This window comes from Macrobrachium rosenbergii, chromosome 40 (assembly GCF_040412425.1).
Source record: "Macrobrachium rosenbergii isolate ZJJX-2024 chromosome 40, ASM4041242v1, whole genome shotgun sequence".
Classification (NCBI taxonomy): domain Eukaryota; kingdom Metazoa; phylum Arthropoda; class Malacostraca; order Decapoda; family Palaemonidae; genus Macrobrachium; species Macrobrachium rosenbergii.
The window spans coordinates 7440166-7465684 of NC_089780.1; the positions used below are offsets into that span (position 1 = coordinate 7440166).

The window sequence follows — 25519 nt, forward strand, 5'->3', positions numbered from 1 at the left end:
TCCGGAAGAGAGTGGTGGGATAATTACTTGGCGCGTTGAAATTCCCAGAAGTCGGCCATGCCTAATATCTCAAAATACTCTTCCGTTTAAAATAATTTTTCTTTTACCTTTAAATTGATAATTTCTGTTATTATTGTTATTATTATTATTATTATTATTATTATTGTTATTATTATTATTATTATTATTATTATTATTAAGGGAATGTCTTACAAATACGCCATAGTAATTGATCCCATTACAATGCATTTTTACCTCCTACATCACAGTTAATAGACATTCCTAGACAGACCTCGAGTTTTCAAGGCCACCAAAGAATACCTGTGGATACGAGAGAGAGAGAGAGAGAGAGAGAGAGAGAGAGAGAGAGAGAGAGAGAGAGAGAGAGAGAGAGAGAGAGAGAGAGAGAGTTTCTAAAGACGGATCTTTTATGACCAAATTTAATATAAATGTACAGTGTATATATAATTATAACTATATATAATATATATATATATATATATATATATATATATATATATATATACAGATAGATATATAGATAGATATATATAGACAGACAGATGTATTAGGGTATATATTATATGATTTTCTCCATAAATATTTTGGCAGATAGATAGATAGATAGACAGAGATGTATTAGAGAGAGTTTTCTCCAGCAAAGAGAGAGAGAGAGAGAGAGAGAGAGAGAGAGAGAGAGAGAGAGAGAGAGAGAGAGCCTAATTTTTCAATTCTCTAATTTTAGGAAGCTCCTCTGTTGAAACAAATACTCAAGTCGCTTCTAATCCGTTATAAAATACACAACCACAAGTTCTAATATATTACAATTCTCTGTTACTATTACAGCAACAGCTACTATTATCAATACTATAAATTCAACGCCGACAACGCCACACGACACTATAAACAACGCCCATTTAGCAAACGCCGAAATAAACAAACGTTTGATCACTGACACCCGCAAATTAAGTCAACTCTCGCTTGGCGTCTCTCACCCGCCAGATGTCATGAATGACGCATGCGTAGAAGGGTCATGGTGAGAAGAAAAAGTCTCAATTACAGAGAGATATAGATATAGATAAAGTTATCCCAGATCTTTGTCATCTTTTGTCTGCCAGATGTCAGGATTATTGTCACCTCTGTCCACGAAGTAATGCATACTCTCTCTCTCTCTCTCTCTCTGGCCTGAAGATTAAGGCAAAGAGCAGTACGGATATTGAAAAACTATCATGTCTACATCGACACGAAATATGTCCCATCAAGTTGATAAAGATTTGCCATCTCTAAACGCTCTATTTAATATTATTAAACTCTGTCAATAAAAACCAGGTAAATTTCTGCACTGCTGAATGAAATGTCGGCCTTTATCTGTGAAATTCCCCTAAATTCCGACGGTTTCATTTGGAATTTCTGCGAGGAAAAACCATAGTCAGACATTTCTCTAAAAATGTACCTAAAAAATATTATTGGTTTATACGATTTGTCTAAGGAATTATAGAAAGGAAATCTATATATTTATCCAGATTTGTACACTAACTCGCCATCAGCTCTCAGGCCTCACTGTGACCTGTACATCTTGGGTATTTATTGGAAACTTATTAATATTTACCAAACTTGCAAATTTTACGCAGAGGTATAACATGACTTACAGAAATAATATCTTTGCATCTAGAGATGACTTATTACTTAATAATTTGAATGTATTTCAGTACCGAATAATAAGCTACGAAAATTAATAATCTTATAAACAAAATTCCCCCAAAAACTTCAATGCTTTGCAAAAGACCAACTATGTAAGGTTAAATACAGACAGGTAAAACAAATTGCACAAAAGACCAACACGCAAAAATCTATGTATCTTCCATGGTAGACATTCATAGATATATCATGATTCCACGCCGCTCAGAACATGCTTGCTCCTAGCATGTCAATTTGACTGCAGGTTTTTGTTAATCCAAACAAAAATAGCAAAGTAAAACCGGTAATTCAATTTGGAAAACATGTCGCAAATAGATTTTGATAATTAAATGTTTTGATTATGATTTTCTTTAGCAAATGATTTGGGTAGAAGATTGTCTTATTACATACGTCTCAAATAGGGCAGTATAAATGTATGCTGTGATATCCAAGGACAAAACAATCAAAACGCTTGACTTGAATGCAGCGTAAAAATGATATATAAATGTTAGGCAAAAAACAAATGTTACAGAAAATGTAACAACTAAAATGAATGGAAAGGTAACTGCCAAACATCAATATGGAAAATTATATTAAAAATTATATATAAATGTTAGGCAAAAAATAAATTTTATAGAAAATGTAAAATCTAAAATGAATGGAAAGGTAATTGCAAAACATCAATATAGAAAACTATATACAAAAATTGCATTTAAATGTCAGGCAAAAGTAACAGTTATAGAAAACTTAATACTGAAAATGAATAGACAAGTAATTGATAAACATCAATATAGAAAATAATATCAAATATTACATATAGATGTAAGGCAAAAAAACAATGTTATAGAAAAGGTAATATCTATAATGAATGGAAAATAATTGAAAAACATCAATATAGAAAATAATGTTAAAAATTACACATAGATGTTAGGCAAAAAGTAACAGTTATAGAAAACTTAATACTGAAAATGAATAGACAAGTAATTGATAAACATCAATATAGAAAATAATATCAAATATTACATATAGATGTAAGGCATAAAAACAATGTTATAGAAAAGGTAAAATCTATAATGAATGGAAAGGTAATAGCCAAGCATCAATATAGAACATTATATTAAAAATTCATATAAATGTTAACAAAAAAGTTACAGAAAACTTAATACTGAAAATGAATAGACAAAAGTAATTATATATCAAAAATGTAAGGCAAAATCATGTTATAGAAAGGCAACATCTGAAATGAAAAATAATTGCCAAACATCAATATGGAAAATTATGTTAAAAATTATTATATAAAAGAAAATATACGCTATCCCACTAAGTGCTTAACCACAAAGACCCCGATTGAAAAGCATTCAAACGGATGGCAGGAGCCTATGATAAGAACAGTAAAAACTTAAAAATCCCCTTAACTCGAAAACAAACAAACAATAATAAACCCATTTACGAAACAAAAGGGGTTATGGTTATTTCCAGGTCCCAGGAAATGCCGAGGCAGGTCCCGAAATTGATGGGCCATTCCCGAAGGGAGACACTTCAAATCTTCGGGGCGGGGAATATAAAGCTGGCCTTTAATTAAATGGCCGTCTCTCTCTCTCTCTCTCATAAACACACACACACACAAATACCTATTTGAATCGACAGTAGAAATATAGGGATATTTTGCTAGCTGTATATATATCATACTACTACTATGAATAATAATAATAATAATAATAATAATAATAAATAATAATAATAATAATAATAATTCTTTGATAAAAAACAGACATCATTTTCTCTCTCTTACAGAGAGAGAGAGAGAGAGAGAGAGAGAGAGAGAGAGAGAGAGAGAGAGAGAGAGAGAGAGAGAGAGAGAGAGATTGGCTGAAAAAAAGATTACATTATATAAAATAAATAAATATATATTTATAATGTGTATATACATATGTATATATATAAATTATATATACTGTATGTATGTATATATCTAATTATATAATATATATATATATATATATATATATATATATATATATATATATATATATATATATATATATATATATATACATACATACACACACACACACACACATATATATATATATATATATATATATATATATATATATATATATATATATATATATATATATATATATATAGATGATATGGATCACGGTCGTTGAAGACTGCGTTCAGGCCCATCCCTTATCACCTTCTTATCAATACCTCAGGTACTGAATCATTCCAGTACACTCATTCCCCAAAATCATCAAAGTTTCATCATTTCCAAGAAGAAGAAGAAGAAGAAGAAGAAGAAGAAAAAGAAGAATAAGAAAGGGGAGGAGGTACAAATCGCCACACGTCATTTCCTCCAAAGCATTTCACCAGAATTAATAGTAGTAGTACTGACAGGCGTTTACCTTTGGAACGGCCCACCCACATGACTCACCTCCCCACCCTACATATATATTCTGGCTTTAAACAAGGACTCTTTTTGGGGGGAACCAAGGATGTTTCGAAACGCGCTCTCTCACGCGCGCGCGCGAGATAGGTGTCAACGCATCGGAATGCGCACGGCGGAGAATGGCGAAAGGGAAAAGGGAAACACAAAGAGAGAGAGAGAGAGAGAGAGAGAGAGAGAGAGAGAGAGAGAGAGAGAGAGAGAAAAATAAAGGGGGCCAGAAAGGAGCGGCTGGAAAGTAAAAGTAGTCCGGACGGGGCACAAATCATGTCGTCGGGAAGAAGGCGAAGAAGGAAAAAAACCGGAGGAATGGAAAGAATAACTCGATAAACAATAAAGGAAGCAAACGCACACTCAACGCTGACGAACAGGCGAAACGTACGATCAATCGGAAGCAGAATAAATAAGCAATACGAAGCGGAGACGGGGGCGACAGAAGCACCAGACGGGTGAAGCATGTGTTCACTATTTCCTTCGACCACGCCTAGAGAGACGTTGGATCACCGAAAGGCTGTTTTTGTACTGGTCTGGTCGCCTTTCGCTGCCTGCAGCTTCCTGCTGCCAATTGACCTGTCATGTGAGATCTCAGGAATACCTTTGGATGTTGCTGACATCTGTAAGATTATATATATACATATATATATATATATATATCTCATTACGTTCTTGATCTCTCACGTAAAGGCTATATTGTAGCAGTACCTTCCTGACTAACAATTATCTCACTCTAATTTTACGTTTATCTTTGAAAAAAAAAAAGTTTTAACAAAGCAGCAGAACTATAAATCAGCGTTCTTGAGTTATTAAGTATTTATTTTTAATACCCCAGGAAGAAGTGTCTATGGCTTTGGTTATTTCTCTGATTTAAATGTTCTATTTTCCATGTAGATTCTACTTTATTTAATTACAAAATTCCTTCTTTTAATGTCCCCTTAGCTGATAAATCCGTATCTTACTGAGATTTCTGTAACTGAATAATCCTTCTTTCAGGGATTTTCTTTTAGTAAAAATAATTTTTTTTGATGAAGGTTTTCTAATCATAAAAATTTATCTATCAGGTACATTTCTTTACCTAGAAGCACCATCACAGATAATTTTTATATAAATCCGTCCTTTATAGTTTCCTGGAAGGGGGTAATTGTTACTAAAGTTATTTTCCATTCAAAAAAATTCGTAATAGATCACAAGCTGAAAAGGTCCCTATAAAGGAGAGCTTTTTTTTTTTTTTTGAATGGAAAATAGACCTTCTTTAGTAACAATTACCTCCTTCCAGGAAACTTAAACGAAATATACCGGCTCGTCTTGAGAATAAAATCCACCCCTGACTGAAATTTCCAGAACGGAAGACATAAACTAAAACACGTCCTGGATCGTGAATCAAATATTTCCTGGACAATATGAATGGTCACAGATTCCTAGAACAGACCATTCCCTTACTTCAAGGTGTGAATTTATTAATCCTCGTCCTCTGCTTTCTGGGATAATTCCGATTCGTCGGTGGTTGACGGAGCTGTTCCAAAGGCAAATCCCCACTATTACTAATAATATTATTACAAGAGGTCTGATAATTCCAATTCGTCGGTTGTTAGCTGAGCCGTTCTTAAAGCAAATCCCCTGTGTTACTACTGATACTACAAGGGGTTTGATTATGCCAATTCGTCGGTGGTTAAAGGAGCCTTTCCAAAGGCATATCCCCTGTACTAATACTACTACTATTACAAAAAGTCTGACGATTTAAATTCGTCAGTGATGAAGGAGCTGTTCCAAAGCCAAATCCCCTGCACTACTACTACTTATACTAAAACAGATCTGTCAACTCTAATTCATTGGTAATAAAGGAGCCGTTCCAAAAGCAAATCCCCCCGATTACTACTACTAATACTAAAACAGATCTGTCAACTCCAATTCATCAGTGATGAAGGAGCCGTTCCAAAGGCAAATCCCCTCGATTACTACTACTAATACTTCTACTGACACGGGAGGCTCGATTTCTCACACCTCGTCTCTCACGCGACCCAGAACTGACACCCTCGCTCCGCAGCCCCCGACATTCCTTGGATGTGACGTCAGGAAATGCTCGGCTCCCCTATTTTACGATGTTGGTAATGGCCCCTGACATCGGTGGGGTTAATCATTTGCTTCGTTTTGACCGGCTATTTTTCTCGCTTGATTGTTCCCCCTCCTTCGGGAGCAATGTCATTTTCATTTACAGTGTGGTTAGAGTTTTTTTATTTTTTATCTTTTGTCTCTGGATGGTAACACTTGTAACGCTGGATTGGGTGGTATGAGATAGTGCAATATTTGAGTATATTCCTTCTTTCAGGTTCTTATAGAAGCGGGACCACTTCTGTGCTGGGGATGTCCAGGAACGAATTGGAATATAGGAATGGAAGATAGAAATTTAGACCAAAGGCCAAGAGCTGGGACATATGATGAAGAATTCAGCGCTGAAAGAGAAATCGAGAGCAGAAAGGCTCCAGAGGTGTAACAGGAAGAAAACCTCGCAGTTCCACTATGAATCTATTGTTAGAAGAGGGTGTAATGCCTACAGTGCACCGCGTGAGGTGCACTGACGGCACTACATCCCTACGGAGAGGAACGAGCTATATGTGTTTGTCCTGAAAATATGTCAGATATTTCCGGTATCGTTTCAGCTCGTGGATATTCCCACACTGGATTAAAATCCTTGTGCGACAGACGGGCTTTGCCAAGCCAGCGAGGTCTGAACAAAGCACCTGTCAGAATTGGGCAGAGGAAAAAGGAGACACCAGATTTGATTAGCAAAGTAATATCTTGGATCGAACGAGTCTTACAGAGACGAAATAGCTATTTCGATTCCCAAATCTCACGTCTTTGTGTTTCAAGAAAACCATCTCTTTCAGAGTCTTAAGAAATTCCACTGGAATTCCTTTCTTTCTTGTTCACAATTCCCCAATTCTTACGAGGGTCTGGGTTATTGCTCCTTTTTCCTTTCTCCCTTTATTTTTTGTTCCTTTCGTTTGCCGGACGGGGAGAGATAAGGGAGTGAAGTTACCTTTCCCATCGGCTTTCGGTTGGAAATAATCCCCATTTTTCTTCTTCCTTTCCCGTTTCAGAATTTGCTCTTTCCCTTTTACGTGAACCATGGTCAGATTGGATAGTTCTCGACGTATATTTATAAGTTACAACGGTAGTGAGAATATAAAATGAGAGAATAGAGAAGAGAGAGAGAGAGAGAGAGAGAGAGAGAGAGAGAGAGAGAGAGAGAGAGAGAGAGAGTTTTTGGCAATTACATTTCTATTACGGACGCAAAAACTGCAGTTGTATCCGTCGGCAAAAGAGACAGGAAGAGAGAGAGAGAGAGAGAGAGAGAGAGAGAGAGAGAGAGAGAGAGAGAAGACTCACAATTGTGTCATGGAGATATATATATATATATATATATATATATATATATATATATATATATATATATATATATATTATAATATATTAGAGAGAGAGAGAGAGAGAGAGAGAGAGAGAGAGAGAGAGAGAGAGAGAGAGATCCCAAAGCTTGTATTAAGTAGCAGCACAGAGCGGAGAGTCCCTAATTACAATAATTACATGGTAGGCGACACGGGTTCCTCTGTGTGGGTAAATAAATGATTTTTGGAGCCTTTTCGTCTCGTTTCTGTGGGCGGTTTCCCACAGACCAGTTTTTCCTTGCCTCTTCTTAATAATCTAAGTTAATTTCAAGTGTCTCTGTTATTAATATAATAATTTATGTCAGTGGTTCTCAACCGTAGGGGGCCCGTCAGCAATTTCAAGGGGGTGCGAGCCCTAGGGAAAAATGAAAAACTCTCTGATTCGTTATTCTCTTAACGAGAGTCGCTATGAAGCAGTGTCAAGTATCTCACTAATTTATTCCCAAAAGAATAAAAACAAGTCTTTTCTTCATTTTTTTATTTATTTTCTTTAAATCTGGGAGGGAATTTTACTCATAGATGCAAGGGGAGGGGTGTGGGGGGAAGGACCATCTCTTAGAGGGGGCGTGGTATTAAAAGTTTAAGAACCACTGATTTATGTTGTCTGGCTACTTGGCATAGATTTAAACTGCCCACGTGACAAGGAAAATGCAGAAGAAGGTGAATGATATAAATGAATAAATATAGATGCAGTGAATAGCGAATAATATTCAAAAAGACAAGCTAAGTGAAATACTGAATAATTGAATGACTGAAATTTTTTTTTTGTTATGTTGAATTCAACCTTGTTTCAGCAGTAAGGTTGTGAGTGTGGTAGTGACTACTCTCTCTCTCTCTCCCTCTCTCTCTCTCTCTCTCTCTCTCTCTCTCTATCTCTCTCTCTCTCTTTGTCCAGTACTCTGTCAATCCCACTGTCTGTTCCTTGTTCAGTCTCTGGCCAGACTTTTTTTTTGCCAGATCTTCTGTCTGGTTTCCGAGTGTCTCTCCATTTTCGTGTTCCTGTAAGTCTGTTTTTGTCTGTCTTTTTGTCTTCTATCTCAGTCTCTGTCTTCTATTTACATAATCTTCTTTCCCCCTCTGTCCTCTATTTTGTCTCCCTGTCTGAGTCTGTCATTCTAAATCTTTTACCCCTGTATATTTCTCTGTCTCACTCCCTGTCCTTAATCTTGTCCCCCGCTCTTCCGTCTACATCTCGGCCTGTCTCTCTCTTCCAATGTGTCTCTCTGTCAGTCTGTCCATGTATGGTTCCCACTCCACATAAACGGGTAAGACAATGTCGCAGTTCAGTTTTTTCCAAATTTTTTTTCTCTCTCTTTATCTCCTCCTTTCATCATTCTTCAACTCAATCTTCCTTCCCCCCAACCCCCTCTCCCGCTCTGTCCCCCCCAAACCCCACCAATCACCCCCAAAAAGGGACCAGAACGGAGGTCAAAGGTCACAGCCATGGTTGGGACCACGGAAACTATGGCATCCAGGGTGTACGTGTGTGTATATGTGTATATGCGTGTATTTGTGTGTACGCAGGGTATACGTAGAGTGTAATTTTCGTCGTGACGTTTTGATTAGCGTAATCAAAAGAAGGATTCACTTCCGGGACACCCTAACCCCCCAATTTTTTTTTTTTTTTTTGGATGGTGGATATATTATCAGTTGTGAGAGAGATGGTTCAAAAAGAAAAGGATAAGAAAAAAAGGTTATTTATTTTTGAGGGGGCGCTATCCCTTTTCATTTCGTCAGTTACACAGAAGAAAAAACATTATTTATATTTCGTGTTTTTTATATATTTAATTCTGCTATTTATATTTCCCATTATTTTGTAATATATAACTTTTTATCTTTATTTTAGCTTTCTCTCACTCTATCACATCAACTCCCTATTATTTTGTGCTGTACATCCGATAAACAAACAGTTTTTACATATTAATTTCTCCTTTCATTCCTCTTTTTCAATTTAGCCTTTATCAGGTCCGTTGTACCATCTGTAAAACCTCTTATTATCCTCGTTTCCTATTTCCACTCTTTCGTTCCCGAGCATAATGTCGGTCTGCATAAGTAAGGTAAACAATTATAGCACTTCTTCTTTGCGTTTTTTTCATTCCGCGTACTTCAAATGTTTCGTTTCCGGTTGTTTTGCTTTTGCTCCCGATAAAAGTGACCTAATTGTTTATGAAATCCTTCAAAAGGAGACGCCAGATGAGAGAAGGATAACTGATGGAACAAGAGATGAGTAGATGGGACGATAGTTAACGTAACAATCGATGAGTAGACGCGACAACAATAGTCTTATTTCTTGACGTAATAATATTATACAATTTCATGCGGCCCAGTTCTTACAGGGTGGTCATAACCTTTCCCTTAACATAACCGCCCTTTTTTTTTTTCCAGAGAGAGAGAGAGAGAGAGAGAGAGAGAGAGAGAGAGAGAGAGAGAGAGAGGAAAGCGGTTCTTCAAAGACAAACCATTCTTTGTTGAGCTTTTTTACCTGTAGGTAATCCCATCAAAAAAAGGGGATGACTGGTTAACCCGATGGAAAAGAAAAACAAAAGGAATAGTAATAAAGATGGGAAAGAATAACAGTTGTACTTGTCGCGACTATATAATAATGTTAATGATACTTTTCACCTTCAATGCCAATGTTCACGATGATATTAATAGCAGTTTCTGGGAGATCTTTTGTCGTCACCACCGGGCCGTATTTTAAGTTTCGTGGGCCGCGGCTCATACTGCATTATACCGAGACCACCGAAAGATAGATCTGTTTTCGGTGGCCTAGATTATACGCTGTGGCGGCTGTACAGAAAACTCGAGTGCGCCGAAGAAACTTCGGCGCATTTTTTACTTGTTGAAAATGTTACCGATTTCTGAATTTAGCTTAAGCAAATATAACTCGAGAATTTTCAGAGAAAAAGAGCAAGCATTTCATATTTGATGCCCCACGTCATTTCCCAAGTTTTTGAAAGCTTAATGACTTAAATACGAAAAGTTTGATGTCATTATAGGATACATTATGATGTAGTATAATGCATACAGTAATTTGTGGTTTTATTATTTTCTATTTTCGAATTACCGTCTCACTTGTTTATGTTCTAACGTTAATTCGCTTTTATTACGCATCTGTATAATGTATATTCCTTTAATTTCCCTTTTTCTTAATATACATACAGTATATATATATATATATACATATGCATACAATATACATACATATATTGCATATATATAAATATACATATACTATTTATACATACATATAAATATTTATGTACATACACATATTGTATATAAATATATATAAATATACATACATTTATATTATATATATATCTATATATATAATATATATATATATATATATATATATTTATATATATATATAGATAGATAGATAGATAGGTGTGTGATGTGTTCGGCAGAGAGAGAGAGAGAGAGAGAGAGAGAGAGAGAGAGAGAGAGAGAGAGAGAGAGAGAGAGAGAGAGAGATGATGGACAAATTACTGCTACCCCTATAAACGTCAGAACGTTTACAGAAGGTTCCCTAACCTAATAATCACCTAGACTGATCAGAGAGAGAGAGAGAGAGAGAGAGAGAGAGAGAGAGAGAGAGAGAGAGAGAGTTTTTTGTGCTTTTATTAAAGAGGTCGTTGTGTAATTGCTCTTTGTATGGTGGCGTTATGCATAACGAAGTGTAATTAATGTACGGCTTTGTAGGGAGTAATTGATATTGGGCTTAATTTGCATAAAAACGTAATTGCTCCTTAGCAGCTGCCACCGTCTTGCAATTATATGCAGATTTGCATCCGACCTCTCTCTCTCTCTCTCTCTCTCTCTTTCTCTGTCTTTCTCTCTCTCTCTCTCTCTCTTTCCCTGTCTCTCTTTTACGAGCCTAGAGGTAAATGATGATGATGATTGTTAGTACTTTTATTATCATTATTATTTTTATTACTATGATTATTATTATTATTATTATTATTATTATTATTATGACAATAATCACTATTATTATTATTCATAGAAATCTCATAACAGCAAGATTCACTAAAATGGTGAAGAAATCCACAGTGGTGCAAATGTAAATATATCTTAGAAATATATATATACAAACGAGAGCTTTCGAGAACCATTTTTATCATTATCATTATTATTATTATTATTATTGAACATCCTGTACGTCATGTATCATGGAACAAGCTAATACAATACAAAGAAGACAAAGGTCAAGCCAGTGACCAGTAAATAACAAAATGATAAAAAATAAATGTAGTGTCAATAAGAACCCAATGTCTCCGTTTCTACTAACTAACGTAGCAGGTATTCAGTGCAGAGCAGCGGACATCATATGATCAGGAAACGTGTGATCCATTGTGATAATACTGAGCCTGTTACAGATGTGATTATCGCCTGAATAATTCTCTTCTTATGATAAAGAGCCGAGTTGGCGTCTGTGGAATAGATAAGTGATTATTACGGAGACGGGTGGTAAATGACAATGATTATCCTTATTGGCGAGACAGATAGAGAGATAGAGAGATGGAATATAGAGTTTAGGCCATAGGCCAAGCGCTGGGACCTATGATAGGTCATAAACCTCGCAGTTGCACTATGAATCAGTTGTTAGAAGATAGTGGAAATTAAGACGGAAGAAAGAGAATATGAATGAAGGTGCAGTATAAGAAATGAAAGGGGTTGCTTGCAGCTAAGGGTCTAAGGAAGAAAACCTGCAAAGAACCTTAAGTAATGCCTACACGGCACCGCATGGGGAGCACTGACGGCACTAACCCCCTACGGAGTCTTTTTGGTAAGACCTTGCGTTTATTTGAGGAAGTTACAATGTTTCTCTTACCTCCTAATGAACACCATAATAGTTTTTGGAAGCTTGAATTTCAAGTCAGTGGTCCCTTTGGTGGGCTTGATGCATACGAATAGGGTTCATCTTCTGAATAATAATAATAATAATAATAATAATAATAATAATAATAATAATAATAATAATAATAATAATAATAATAATAATAATAATAAGGTGAGTATCTGAGGTAGAGTATAATTACCAAAGGTCTGTATTTATTTATTTATTTATCTTTTTATTTTTTTTATTTATTCACCTTTTGCAAAAGTCGAGAGAAAGACAACCCGCAAGATTATTATTATTACTATTAAAAAAACGCTAAAAAAAATTCCTTATTTATCTTTTTATTTTTCTATATATTTATTCCCCTTTCGCCCAGGTCGAGAAAAAGACAGCTCGCAAGATTATTACCTCTAAAAAACGCTAAAAAACAAACATTCCTTTCGCCCTCCTTCAAAGGAACAAAGACAGAATCGCAGCGGACCAAACGAACCTTTGTTCTCTCGTAATTGGTCGCAGGACTACTGCGCCTGCGCCGTTTAACGTGGTAACGAAGGCGAGGCACGCGTGTCGACGCCGTCATGAATTGGTAAGTAAACGCTCTAAGTAATCCACTTGATGCAGAAGCAACGACATTACGCAACAAATGCCTCCTGCTGCTTGCAATGCCTGCTTGCAATGCTTCATTGCAATGCTTGCGGTGCAGATAACGAGGGTAATATCAAGCGATCTTGGTGTCTGTTTGTAATTATAATCTTAATGGTTGTTGTTATTATTATTATTATTATTATTATTATTATTATTATTATTATTATTCATGAGGTCTGATTCAAGAACTATATTAGCTTCAGGTAAGAATTAAAGACTGTACTTACAAATAAAGAACATAAATTATTCAAGGTTTCAGTAATGACGTCTAGCAGTTTATACACATGTGAGGCATACATACAAATGTGCCACACGCACATACATACATATATACACACACATACACAAATAATGCATATATATATACATACATACATATCTATAGGTGAAAGGTCCACATACGACCTTTGACTATAACCAGAGAACAGGTTGTCGGGAACTAATTATAACAAGTAAGATGATTCTTTATTAGCAGAGCTACTACCCTTAGGGCAAGGGGGAGAGAGGGGGGGAGGACCCTTTTCAGCTCTCTCTCTCTCTCTCTCTCTCTCTGTTTCTGTCTTTCCTTATACTTGGGCAAAAAAAAAAAGAAATAAAAAATAGTGAAAGTTGGTAAGCTAACTTCCAGTCTGACTTAAAGAGATGTATGAGAAGCTAGAGAGAGAGAGAGAGAGAGAGAGAGAGAGAGAGAGAGAGAGAGAGAGAGAGAGAGAGAGAGAGAGAGAGAGAGAATAGTCTTGGCACATCTGAGCCAACTTCATAACCGTGTGCTTTCGTGACAATTAATACAGTAAGTCTTAGGTCACGTTCAATAGAGCACAGGCTTCGTTCCTTTAGTCTCTCGCTGGCGAACGGAAAACCGTCCGTTTTACAGAAATTTTTGGGGTTTACGTTCTGATTTGATTATACTCTGTGGTACTTAAAGTCTTAAGGATTGGTGACTTACTGTCCTGGTGTAGCCCAGGCCTGAAGGATAGAAAGTTTATAGATAAAATATGGAGTGATACATTACATTACTTGATTTCAAGAACATGTTACAAATGGGTATGTCTCTCTCTCTCTCTCTCTCTCTCTCTCTCTCTCTCTCTCTGTATATATATATATACACGAGTATATGTGTATATACATACACATACAAACCTGGTGTTCCTATCTCTCTCTCTCTCTCTAAGTAAAAACATTTATATACAGACATAAATATACATATAAATTCATTTATCTGTTGAGAGAGAGAGAGAGAGAGAGAGAGAGAGAGAGAGAGAGAGAGAGAAGAGAGAGAGAGAGAGAGAGAGAGGAGTGGCACTGAAAACTGAAACCCCACCCGCCCCTTTTCTGCGAGCACAACAAAGTGCCAACCTGAAAAAAGAAAGAAACGAGAAAATCAGGCGAAAGAGAAAAAGGAAGCCTACCCAGTTTGTTCTGCGGATCATCGTCGGCTCCGGCTGCCGCCGTATGTGGGAGCTAATTATGCAGGGATCGTTCGCAACATCTCATTTAGCTCCCGAGAGACCAAAACGCCGATCATAAAACGGGATTAAGTGAGAGACCCAGGCTGCGCTAGTGTTGACTCACTCTCTCTCTCTCTCTTTAACTCCGGCCGAGCGCGAAGCGAACTCGAGAATGAAGACGCTTGGAGCGTCTTCTTCGAATATCGGACAGTTTTGGAATCCCCAAAGGCCGCTTCTGTCTCCCTTTGTGATTTAAATGACTGAAACCTAATTTACAGTAAATCTAATTCATGTTAGCGATTAACTCATGTTGAAGAAAGAAGGGTTTGAATATCGGACAATTGTGGAATCCCTAAAGGCAATTCTTGCCTCCCATTGTGATTTATATTATTGAAACCTAATTTCTATTTAACCTAATTTATATCAGATATTATCTCATAATGGTATGTTGAATTAAGAATGGTTTCTTAACGTGACTACTAAGGGGTTGTGACATACAGGATCCGGTCGAGATTATTTGTTAAACACTTTCTATTCTTTGACGTTTGATTGACAGATGGGATGGACATAAAGAGAATGAATGGGATTCGGGGAATGATTGTAAATTAGAAAGGGGGAGGTAGAATAGGAAGCAGAGAAGGCGGAGAATAAATAAGAATTGCTTTGAAACAGGAAAAATCAGGAAATAGGCTTTCAATTTCCTCACACAAATATGTATATATAAATATATTATATATATGCATACATATATATTTACACACATATATACAAACACATAATATAAATATTTACATATATAAGTATATATATACATAATTATATAAATATATATATTATATGTATATGTGTGTAAATGTATATGTATGCATATATGTAATTTATATTTATATATATATATATATATATATATATATATATATATATATATATATATATATATATATATATATATATACACAATGTACCAAATCTTAAGTCACAAAAACCGTTTAATATCGAATTCACTGAACCCAGAGGATATCTTGCACACAAAAGGAATTATTATTGATAAGTATTTCTGCCCAGGCCAGGATTCGAACCTGGCCCTTTGTTTATAGAGAACGATAAACAATCAACTTCGACCACTGGGTTATGTGACTGAAATTTATATACTATATGTATATATAATATATAATAGAAATAATATATATATATAAATATATATATATAATATTTTATGCAGTCAGCGTAATTGTACAAGTATGTATATGTAAATGTATTTATTATTATGCTAGACGTACAGGTGTCACTGCACATCGAACATAACTGATCGCAGCTTGAGACTGTTGGAACTGATTGGTCAATTGTACATGTTTAATATAAATAGATAATATATATAAAACATATATAATATAATATATATATATATATATGTATATATATCACATATATATTTATATATATATATATATATATATATATATATATATATATATATATATATATATATATATATATATATAATATATAAACACACTCGTCTTTTCCCCTTTCGAGAGGGGTGGTTTCAAAGAACGTAAACCTGGTTCTTAAGTGTGACCCACTACAGTCAACTAATCATCAGCTACATAATTTACCTCCTATGTCACAAGGGATACAATGGGGTTAATTAGGTCGATGTCAGTATACAAGGATATGGTATACATTATATGTGTACATATATATGTAAATATATATGTATATATATATATAAATGAAAGCTCGCTCCAGTTACTTAATGAAAATATATTATGAACCTGAAGTTTCTTTACACACACACACACACACACACACACACACACATATATATATATATATATATATATATATATATATATATATATATATATATATATATGTATATGTATATAATATTTTTTTATGTTAACGTCTTGGTAATTTTTTATCCCAAATTTTTATTGGGAATTATACTTTTCAAGATGAACACAGAATAGTGATCTCCATTTTCGCAAGGAATTCTATACAATACTAAATCTCAGGTTACTGCTTTCCTAAAAGCTCTTGAGTGACAGGCAAACACAATTGTTTTGACAAAGGTAAAAATATTGTCTTAACGTGAAATGATTAATTTTCTTGGAACAACTCTGCTTTCCAGTGAGCCTTCTCGTGGCAGCCGAATCACTGTTGTTTTGATAAAGGCAAAAGGTTTGTCTTTACGTAAAGTGTTAGTAATTTTCTTGAAACAACTCTGCTTTCCAGTGAGCCTTCGTGTGGCGGCCAATCACTGTTGTTTAGACACAGAATTCCTTGAAACAACTCACCCAAGAAATTTCCATTTGATTTGTATTAAAAAAATACACATGTTTGCACAACAGAAGCTGGGATTTTTGATTTGTGAAGTCAATAGAAAAAAATACACCTGTCCGGATAGCAGAATCTGGCAGCTGTGATTTGTGAAGTTATTACTGTAGAAAAAAATACACCTGTTCGGCCAACAGAATCTGGCATTTGTGATTTTGAAGTCAATAGAAAAAATACACCTGTTTTTGATTTGTGATTTGTGAAGTTATTAGAAGAAAATACACCTGTTCGGATAACAGAATCTGGCATTTGTAAAGTCAGTAAAAGAAAACACACCTGTTCGGATAACAGAATCTGGCATTTATGATTTGTGATGTCCATAGAAAAAAATACACCTGTTTGGATAACAGAACCTGGCATTTGTGATTTGTGGAGTTATTAGAAAAAATACACCTGTTCGAATAACAGAATCTGAGATTTGTGACTTGTTGAGCTATTAGAAAAAAAAAATACACCCGTTCAGATAACTGAATCTGGGATTTGTGATTTGTGGAGTCAATAGAAAAAAGCTACACCTGTCGCACAACAGAATCTGGGATTTCTGAAGTCATTACCCTTCACAGTAGTGACTGAATAACGTGAATGACGTCATTCAGTGCATAATGCGAAGGCCAGGAGCCGCAAATGATTGCCAGGAGATTTATGAGGGAGAAAATGAGACGAATAAGATACTGTGGCTGGTCACGTGACCACAAAAGAGGCTGGGAACTCCGGATGACGCATTGTGGTTGGTCTCCTTTTCTCTCTCTCTCTCTCTCTCTCTCTCTCTCTCTCTAAAACCAATGGTTAAGACGTTCGTCTCTCCAGTGAGAGGGGCCGGGCTCGATCCCCCTGTGGGAAGGGACACTTTTTCAATCCCACTGTGAATCTTGTTGATCTAAGCAGTGGCTTATGCTCGTGGTTGTTATTCGATTGCAGCGGGTCACCGGCAGTTTGGACACACACACACACACACACACACACACACACACACACATATATATATATATATATATATATATATATATATATATATATATATATATATATATATATATATATATTTGGAGATCTCAAGAAATCTTTATGCAGGTTGAAAATTGAGTTATGTACACACATACATCATAGTCACACACACACACACACACACATATATATATATATACATTTATATATATACATTTACATATATATATGTGTGTGTGACTATGCATGTATGTATGTGTGTAACTCAATTTTCAACCTAACCTAACCTAACCTGCATAAAGACTTCTTGAGCACTCCACTTTGTAAGTACACGGATCTGGGTTCAAAGGTTTTTCTTTATACTTGGCGCAATATTTCCATAGAACATATGTACAATGCAGTGGTAAAACATATCCTTGTAACTGTCACAAGTGAATTATTCGCCTATCTTTTTAATAATGTCTTCGACAAATATGTACAACATTTTTTTTTATAAAACTTGACTTCTTCTTCTTCGTTTAACGTGCTTTTTCCCATTTTTTATGGCGTAAGCACGATGTCTTCTTTTCAAGGTCTTTGATTTGGCGTTGGGGTAGACCGTAGCCTCGATCGGCTGCCCTGCCTGACATCGCTTAGACCCCGGTAGCGCATGTATACATGTATCGTACCAAATCCCCAGCTCCCTTTCTCCCAGCAGCGAGGAGAGTTGAGCGGTTAGGTCGACAGTTCGAGACGTGTGAGGTGTCTGTTACATATGTCATAATTTTACATATGTGAAGTTGTTCTAATTTTTATGCTTCCTGTTTAGTTTTCTGTAAAAGAAAACTATTGCGCCTGCTTTGTCTGTCCGTCCTCACTTTATTCTGTCCGCACTTTTTCTGTCCGTCCTCAGATCTTACAACCTACCGAGGTTAGAGGGCTGCAAATTGGTGTGTTGATCATCCACCCTCCAATCATCAAACATATCAAACGGCAGCCCTCTAGCCTCAGCAGTTTTCATTTAATTTAAAGTTAAAGTTGGCCATAACCGTGCTTCTGGCAACGGTACATGCTAGGCCACCACGTGGCCGTGGTTAAGTTTCATGGGCCGCGACTCACACAGCACGATACCGAGACCACCGAAAGATAGATCCATTTTCGGTGGCCTTGATTATATGCTCAAGCCTTTGTACAGAAAACTAGATTGCGCCGAAGACATTTCGGCGCATTTTTACTTGTTCGTTACTTGGATCAATCTCGTTATGCCCAGTCTGGTTTGCACAGGTTTCCCAAATAACCGGAAAATATCAATGTGAAAGAACGACTTGTCATATTCATTACGTCTTCTAAATAAGATAAATCCGTTGCTTCTCTGGTTCGCCCTCGTATAATAATTGCCATTCCAAATTCTCTGAGGAACATCGATGTACACTGGCGCCTCTACAATGCACTAGCGGATCCAGGGCACGTGCCCCCCCCCCATGAAAAATAATGATAAAATAATAATACCGAAGATTTAGATAATAAATAACATAAATAAATATAAAAATGGGAAAAAATCGATTAAAGAAATAATATATATATACATATATATGTATATATATATATATATATATATATATATATATATATATATATATATATATATATATATATATATATACATATACAATACGAAAAAATTGGTGGCCCCCATGAAATTTTTCTGGATCCGCAAATGCTACAATGGCCACTGACGGCTGGTTTATTTTGATTTTTGGCGCAAAAATATAATTATAAGAACATCCATCAATTAAATGCAGCTCTGAGGACATAACAGTAAAAGAAATATATTTAGAACTTGGCGCACTTATAAGAAATTTACAGAATTATTGAAGGAATTGAACTGAATGCAGAGTTTAGGCCAAAGGCCAAACACTTGGACCTTTGAAAAACATTGTTGTAAAGGTTTGCTTATCTTTATGAAAATAATAAGAGCCATATAAGTGATAGGTTTGCACTGGAATTTATGAAAAACCTGAATTTCAAAAAAAGTCTATATGTTATATATATTTCACTCTCAAACTGAGAATTTGCGTCAGGAATTTATGTAGGTTTTCCTTAAATAAAAAAAGACTGATTTCAAACAAATATTGCAGACATTATAGGAGGGATATAAATCAACGGAATTAAGAATAAATTAAGAATGAAATATGTTTCAAACGATTTGCAAAGGATGTTTTTCAAACAGGGATCAATGATTGTTTAAAAAAAAAGGGGGAGCAATGATTGTTTTGAAAAACAAGGGGAGCAATGATTGTAAAAAAAAAAAAAAAGCAGGTAGCAGTGATTTTTTTGGAAAAAAACAGGGAGCCATGATTGTTTAAAAAAAAAAAGGGATCAATGATTGTTTTGAAAAAAAAAAAAAAAAAAAAAAGGGAGCAATGATTGTTTTGAAAAAAAAAAAAAAAAATCAGGGAGAAATGATTGTTTTGAAAAAGAGTTTTCAGGCGTTCATTGTTAGATGCTTGTAAGACTAAATTTAAACAAGCAAAAAATGCCAGTCTTCGGCGCAATCGAGTTTTCTGTACAGCCGCTACACCGTATAACCAAGGCCACCGAAAATAGATCTATCTTTCGGTGGTCTCGGTAAAATGCTGTATGAGCCGCGGCCCATGAAACTTTAACCTCGGCCCGGTGGTGGCCTGTCCTATATAGTTGCCAGAAGCATGATTATGGCTAAATTTAACCTTAAATAATATAAGAACTACTGAGGCTAGAGGACTGTAATTTGGTATGTTTGACGATTGGGGTTGGATAATCAACATACCAATTTGCAGCACTCTAGCCTCAGTAGTTTTTAAGATCTGTGGGCGGACAGAAAAAGTGCGGACGGACAGACAAAGCCGGCAAAATAGTTTTCTTTTACAGAAAACTAAAAGGCGCTGGAACAACTAATGGGGCAAGAAACTGGAAAGACCTAAAATGATGCAATATTGCTTGGAAACTGATCAATTTAGAACAATCTTGAAACAATAGATTTGACAACAACTACTCAAAAACTGTTGCAAACGAGCATGTCAAACTCAATTTATAATCTGTTAGTAAAACTGAATTGTGAAATAACACCTAATTGAGTAAATTTCAGGAGTGGTTGCAAAATAAATTTCAGAAGTGTTCGCAATAAATAAATTCCAGAAGTGGTCGCAAAAATAAATTTCAGAAGTGGTCGCAAAAATAGATTTCAGAAATGGTCGCAAAAATAAATTTCAGAAGTGGTCGCAAAAATAAATTTCAGAAGTGGTCGCAAAAATAAATTTCAGACTGGGTAGGATTACACATGTCAAAACAGATGGCAAATAAGCATGATTTATATTAGCACCCGAAATGATCTGATTTTAAGAAATGCGTCTTGAATTAGGTTTCACATGCTTTCAAGGAAAATAAGAGTTTAGAAAAACTATTTGTAATAGAATTAAAATTCTATTGACTGTATTCGTAAAGACGACATACAGAACTGTAATGGCTTCAAATAATCTTTAGAATGACTTTTAGCGGAGGTTAGCGAAAAATGATTATGTATGATGAAAACTGAGGAAATAATTGAAAGAAATATATACTGAAACCATAAAAAAGCATGCAGGGGGTAAATTTTGGGTTAAAATCCACTGATTTATAATATATATATATATATATATATATATATATATATATATATATATATATATATATACTATATATATATATATCATATATAAAATTACTGTATATATATATCTAAAATTACTGCTATTACCGGAACTAATTGTTCTGAACACGCAGAAAACAGGTCCATAAACATTTCCACTGATTTCATTCACCTGTCCACATAACCATTACTTTTAGTTCAAGGTTCTCAATATTTTGTAATCAGAAAGATATTTATTTCAAAAACAGTATTCCTTACAACCAATATTTTCTGAAATAGAATCATTATCATTATTTAAAATTCCGGAACATTTTAAGGCGGAGAAATGTACTTGAAAGTGCTTAGGCTACTAGAAATGTATTGAAGACAAATGAAAAACTGGCCGGCCAAACGCAATAATATGAAAACATTGACGATAATAATATTCTTCCACAAATCTTTCCCTTAACCCCATGCAGATGCCCACCAGCATGACGTCAACCCCTCAACCGTATATGTATGGTTTTGAGAGGAACCAATGATTAGATTAATATGAAATTAATGATAATCTTTTAGTTTTTTATGAAAATTATGATGATGATTTTTTAAAATTCTCTCTCTCTCTCTCTCTCTCTCTCTCTCTCTCTCTCTCTCTCTCTCACACACACACACACGCAAAAACACAAATTTATCTTAAACAAAATTATAGGAGAATTTATTTTTTAATTCATTAAGTTCACTTCAAATCAACTGTATTTTTTTGCCCTTATTTTCGTAAACCACATGCAAATTATGCATATACATATTATACATATATGCATAAATATATTATATAAAATACCAATGAATAAGAATAATTGAAAGAGAAAAATGAATTTGAGTTATATCTTAGTGAAACGATAATTATGAAATTTTCCAGTTACATCAATCGTCTTTCATTTCATTTTCGTTGCCAATCTTCATTCCACATTTTATGACTCGGGTATTCATCACGAAATCGTTATCACGTGTCGATTTTGTACCATTAGCATCGTCGGAATAGATAAAATGGTCTTTCCTCTGAAACACCGGAGATTATAATATTACGCATTTATGAATAATAACCTCGGTTATTATTCATTTTTCAAAGACTTTCCAGCCTTGTATTTCATTTTCATCTTCGGCAAATACTCCCCAGACCGGCAACGGGAACGTGGAAATTGAAAAGACGAACCTACATAAATTTCACGTATTTGCTAGAAAGAAAATGGCCGTGCGCCTTATATTTAGTAACAGATTATTATTTTAAAGAGGATCATTAGATTGGAATAAACCGGCCATTAATCTGCTTCAGTTTATTGGGTATCTTGTACCGAAAATCGTCAACATTATTTGGGAGTATTTACTTAATTTTAATCTTATTTAGCGTGGTCGCTAAATAAGATTTCAAATTCTACATCGAACACCCTTTTCTCTAACATTCCGGTAATTTCAACTGAATCGTAGGTGCAGCTCTATGGTAATCGTAGGTACAGCTCTATGGTAATGATTTGTGTGTGTGTATTTATACATATGCATATATATATATATATATATATATATATATATATATATATATATATATATATATATATATATATATATATACATATTAGGCGAATTAACGCCTACTGCCTGCTACTGCTTATGATAAATCATTACCACAGATCTGTACATACGATCTAGTTGAAATCACTGATACGCCTCAAAATTGATACATAGATCTGTACTCAGAAACTTATTGAAATTATTGATACGCCTTACATATTTTTACACAGATCTGTACTTACTAACTTGTTGAAATTACTCATACGTCTTACATATTTTTACAGAGATCGGTACTTACGAACCTGTTGGAATTACCAATACGGCTTATAAATAATTTAATAGATCTGTACTTAGGATCTAGTTGAAATTACCGAAATGTTACACAGAAAATTATATATACAGTATATATTTTATACACACATATATATATATATATATAGGTATATATGAATAGTATATTTTATTCCTTCTTGAAAAATACATTACAAAAAACTTATAATATAATCAAAACTATGGATAACTAATATACACAAAAATTCGATATATCAGGCTAAATGTACTTCGTAATCTGTCCCTACGAGTTGCCAAAATCTACCTTATTGTTTAATCAATTAAAAAAAAAATAGATAAAAATTCCATTCTTTAACGACTCACATAGGACTAGAAGTATTCCAATAGACATAGTGCATCGTAGATGCCTCTGCCACCTTCACATGACAGATGACGATCATCAACATCATCATCACCATCGCCGTAGTCACTATCATCGTCGATGCGGTCCATCCCGAACGCTGTCGACCGCTGCTCATGGTGAATGGTGAGACACGGCTTCTAAAGCAATTGTTCACTGTTCACTTTTAACACATCGGAAGAACGCCGAGAGTTATGCACGGCCAGAACAAAGATCATGAGAGAAGAAGACCTCTTCTTCACCACAGCGAAGATGAGAGAGAGAGAGAGAGAGAGAGAGAGAGAGGAGAGAAGGAGAGGAGAGAGAGAGAGAGAAAGACCCTTAAGAAATATCCAAGGCGTTCGGTCGCTCTGCAACACCTATTTCACATCGAAGCCGCAGGGAAGGGTTGCCAGAGTCTCTCCGAAGGGCCATTTCTTCCAGGCGAATCACAATCCTGCGCAAAGGCACTGCACGGAAGGCATCACGAACGCAAAAGTCTTCCCGCAAACACAAAGGGGAGCGAGCGGCGGCTGTCACCCCTACAACGTCTGACACAAGACTAACCCGTTCGTCCAGAGATTCGTGGAGGTGTCAGCGGTGGGTTGGATTTTTTCTCGCTTTTTTCGTCTTTTTTTTTCTTGAGCGGCCGGTAGGTAGACTCGCTCCGCGCCGCGAGGCGGGTTTCGGACCAGGTACGGCCCGCTAGTAGAAGAGCCTAGATCCAGTTCCTTTCTCCCCTCCCCGGGGACATCCACGTCCCCTCCGATACCCAGGACCTATATAGTCCTCCCCAGTGCATTATCACCTCGGCTAAGACCGTGACACCTGCGTTAACACCTTGCCTGACTTGGCGATGCTCCCAGCGCCGTTCGGAGCAGGAGGAGGAGATCAAGAAGAAGAAGACGAAGAAGTTCTGCGGCTGCTTCTGCCCCGTCAGAGGAATTGTGCACACCAGGTAAGAGTGATGCATCAGGGCACTAAATAGACCACACCAGGGGCCTCTCTCTTCTCTCTCTCTCTCTCTCTCTTTTTCCTATAATCTTTGCCCAGGTACGCACTTCTTTTCTCTCCGGTAACACGAAAACCGAATTGCCTTTCCGTAATTTTTATACTAAATATTATTTTGTCAAATTGTATTTTAAACATACTGTATATATGATTATCCAAAGACAAAAATGCACATGAAGGTTTAATTATATAAATAAAATGGTTTGATTATATAAATTAAATAAAAAGCTTCCATTTTACGAAACCAAAAAGATAATATATTAATTTTGAAAGGATTTTTGTGAGATTGAAAGCATTGTATTCTAGATAATGTATGAAGCTGAATAAAAACTTAAATAAAAAAAATTATATTAAATATTTTTATCATGCTTTTTCATATGATGTTCTTTTGCATATCGCCTTGTAAATCATTAAATGAGTAAAAACTTGACGAAATAAAAAAAATTTATATCAAATATTTTTTACCATGCTTTTTCATGCGACGTACTTCTGCAAATCGCATTGGGCGTGAAATTTTTCTTGGATGCTGATGATGGAATTAATTATCCGGCCGCTAATGATGTGTCACATTGTCAAACTGTCTAATATACGAGATATTTCATTCTCATGACTGACAGTGCTTCTTATAACTTGTCAATGTATCTTGTTCATGCAATTATTTCTTACCATTCTAAGTTTTATCTACGTTTATTTTTGTCTCCGTCTTCTATTTGTTCTTCTCTCAAGAAATGTAGTCAAATATAATAATAATAATAATAATAATAATAATAATAATAATAATAATAATAATAATAATTATCATAATTATTTTCATAATTATTACTATACTGTAACTGTAATGAAAATGT

At 35.2% G+C, this 25519-nt stretch overlaps 1 protein-coding gene across 1 annotated transcript in view; it reads right to left on the minus strand.

Moving 5' to 3' along the window:
- Nucleotides 1-24224, minus strand: part of LOC136826100 (ephrin-A5-like) — a 68190-nt gene extending 43966 nt beyond the window's left edge. The window contains exon 1 of the mRNA XM_067083073.1: nucleotides 23645-24224. Within this exon, the coding sequence (XP_066939174.1) occupies nucleotides 23645-23799 (155 nt within the window). The 5' untranslated portion in view covers nucleotides 23800-24224. The remainder of the gene's footprint in view (nucleotides 1-23644) is intronic.
- Nucleotides 24225-25519: the final 1295 nt, after the last annotated feature.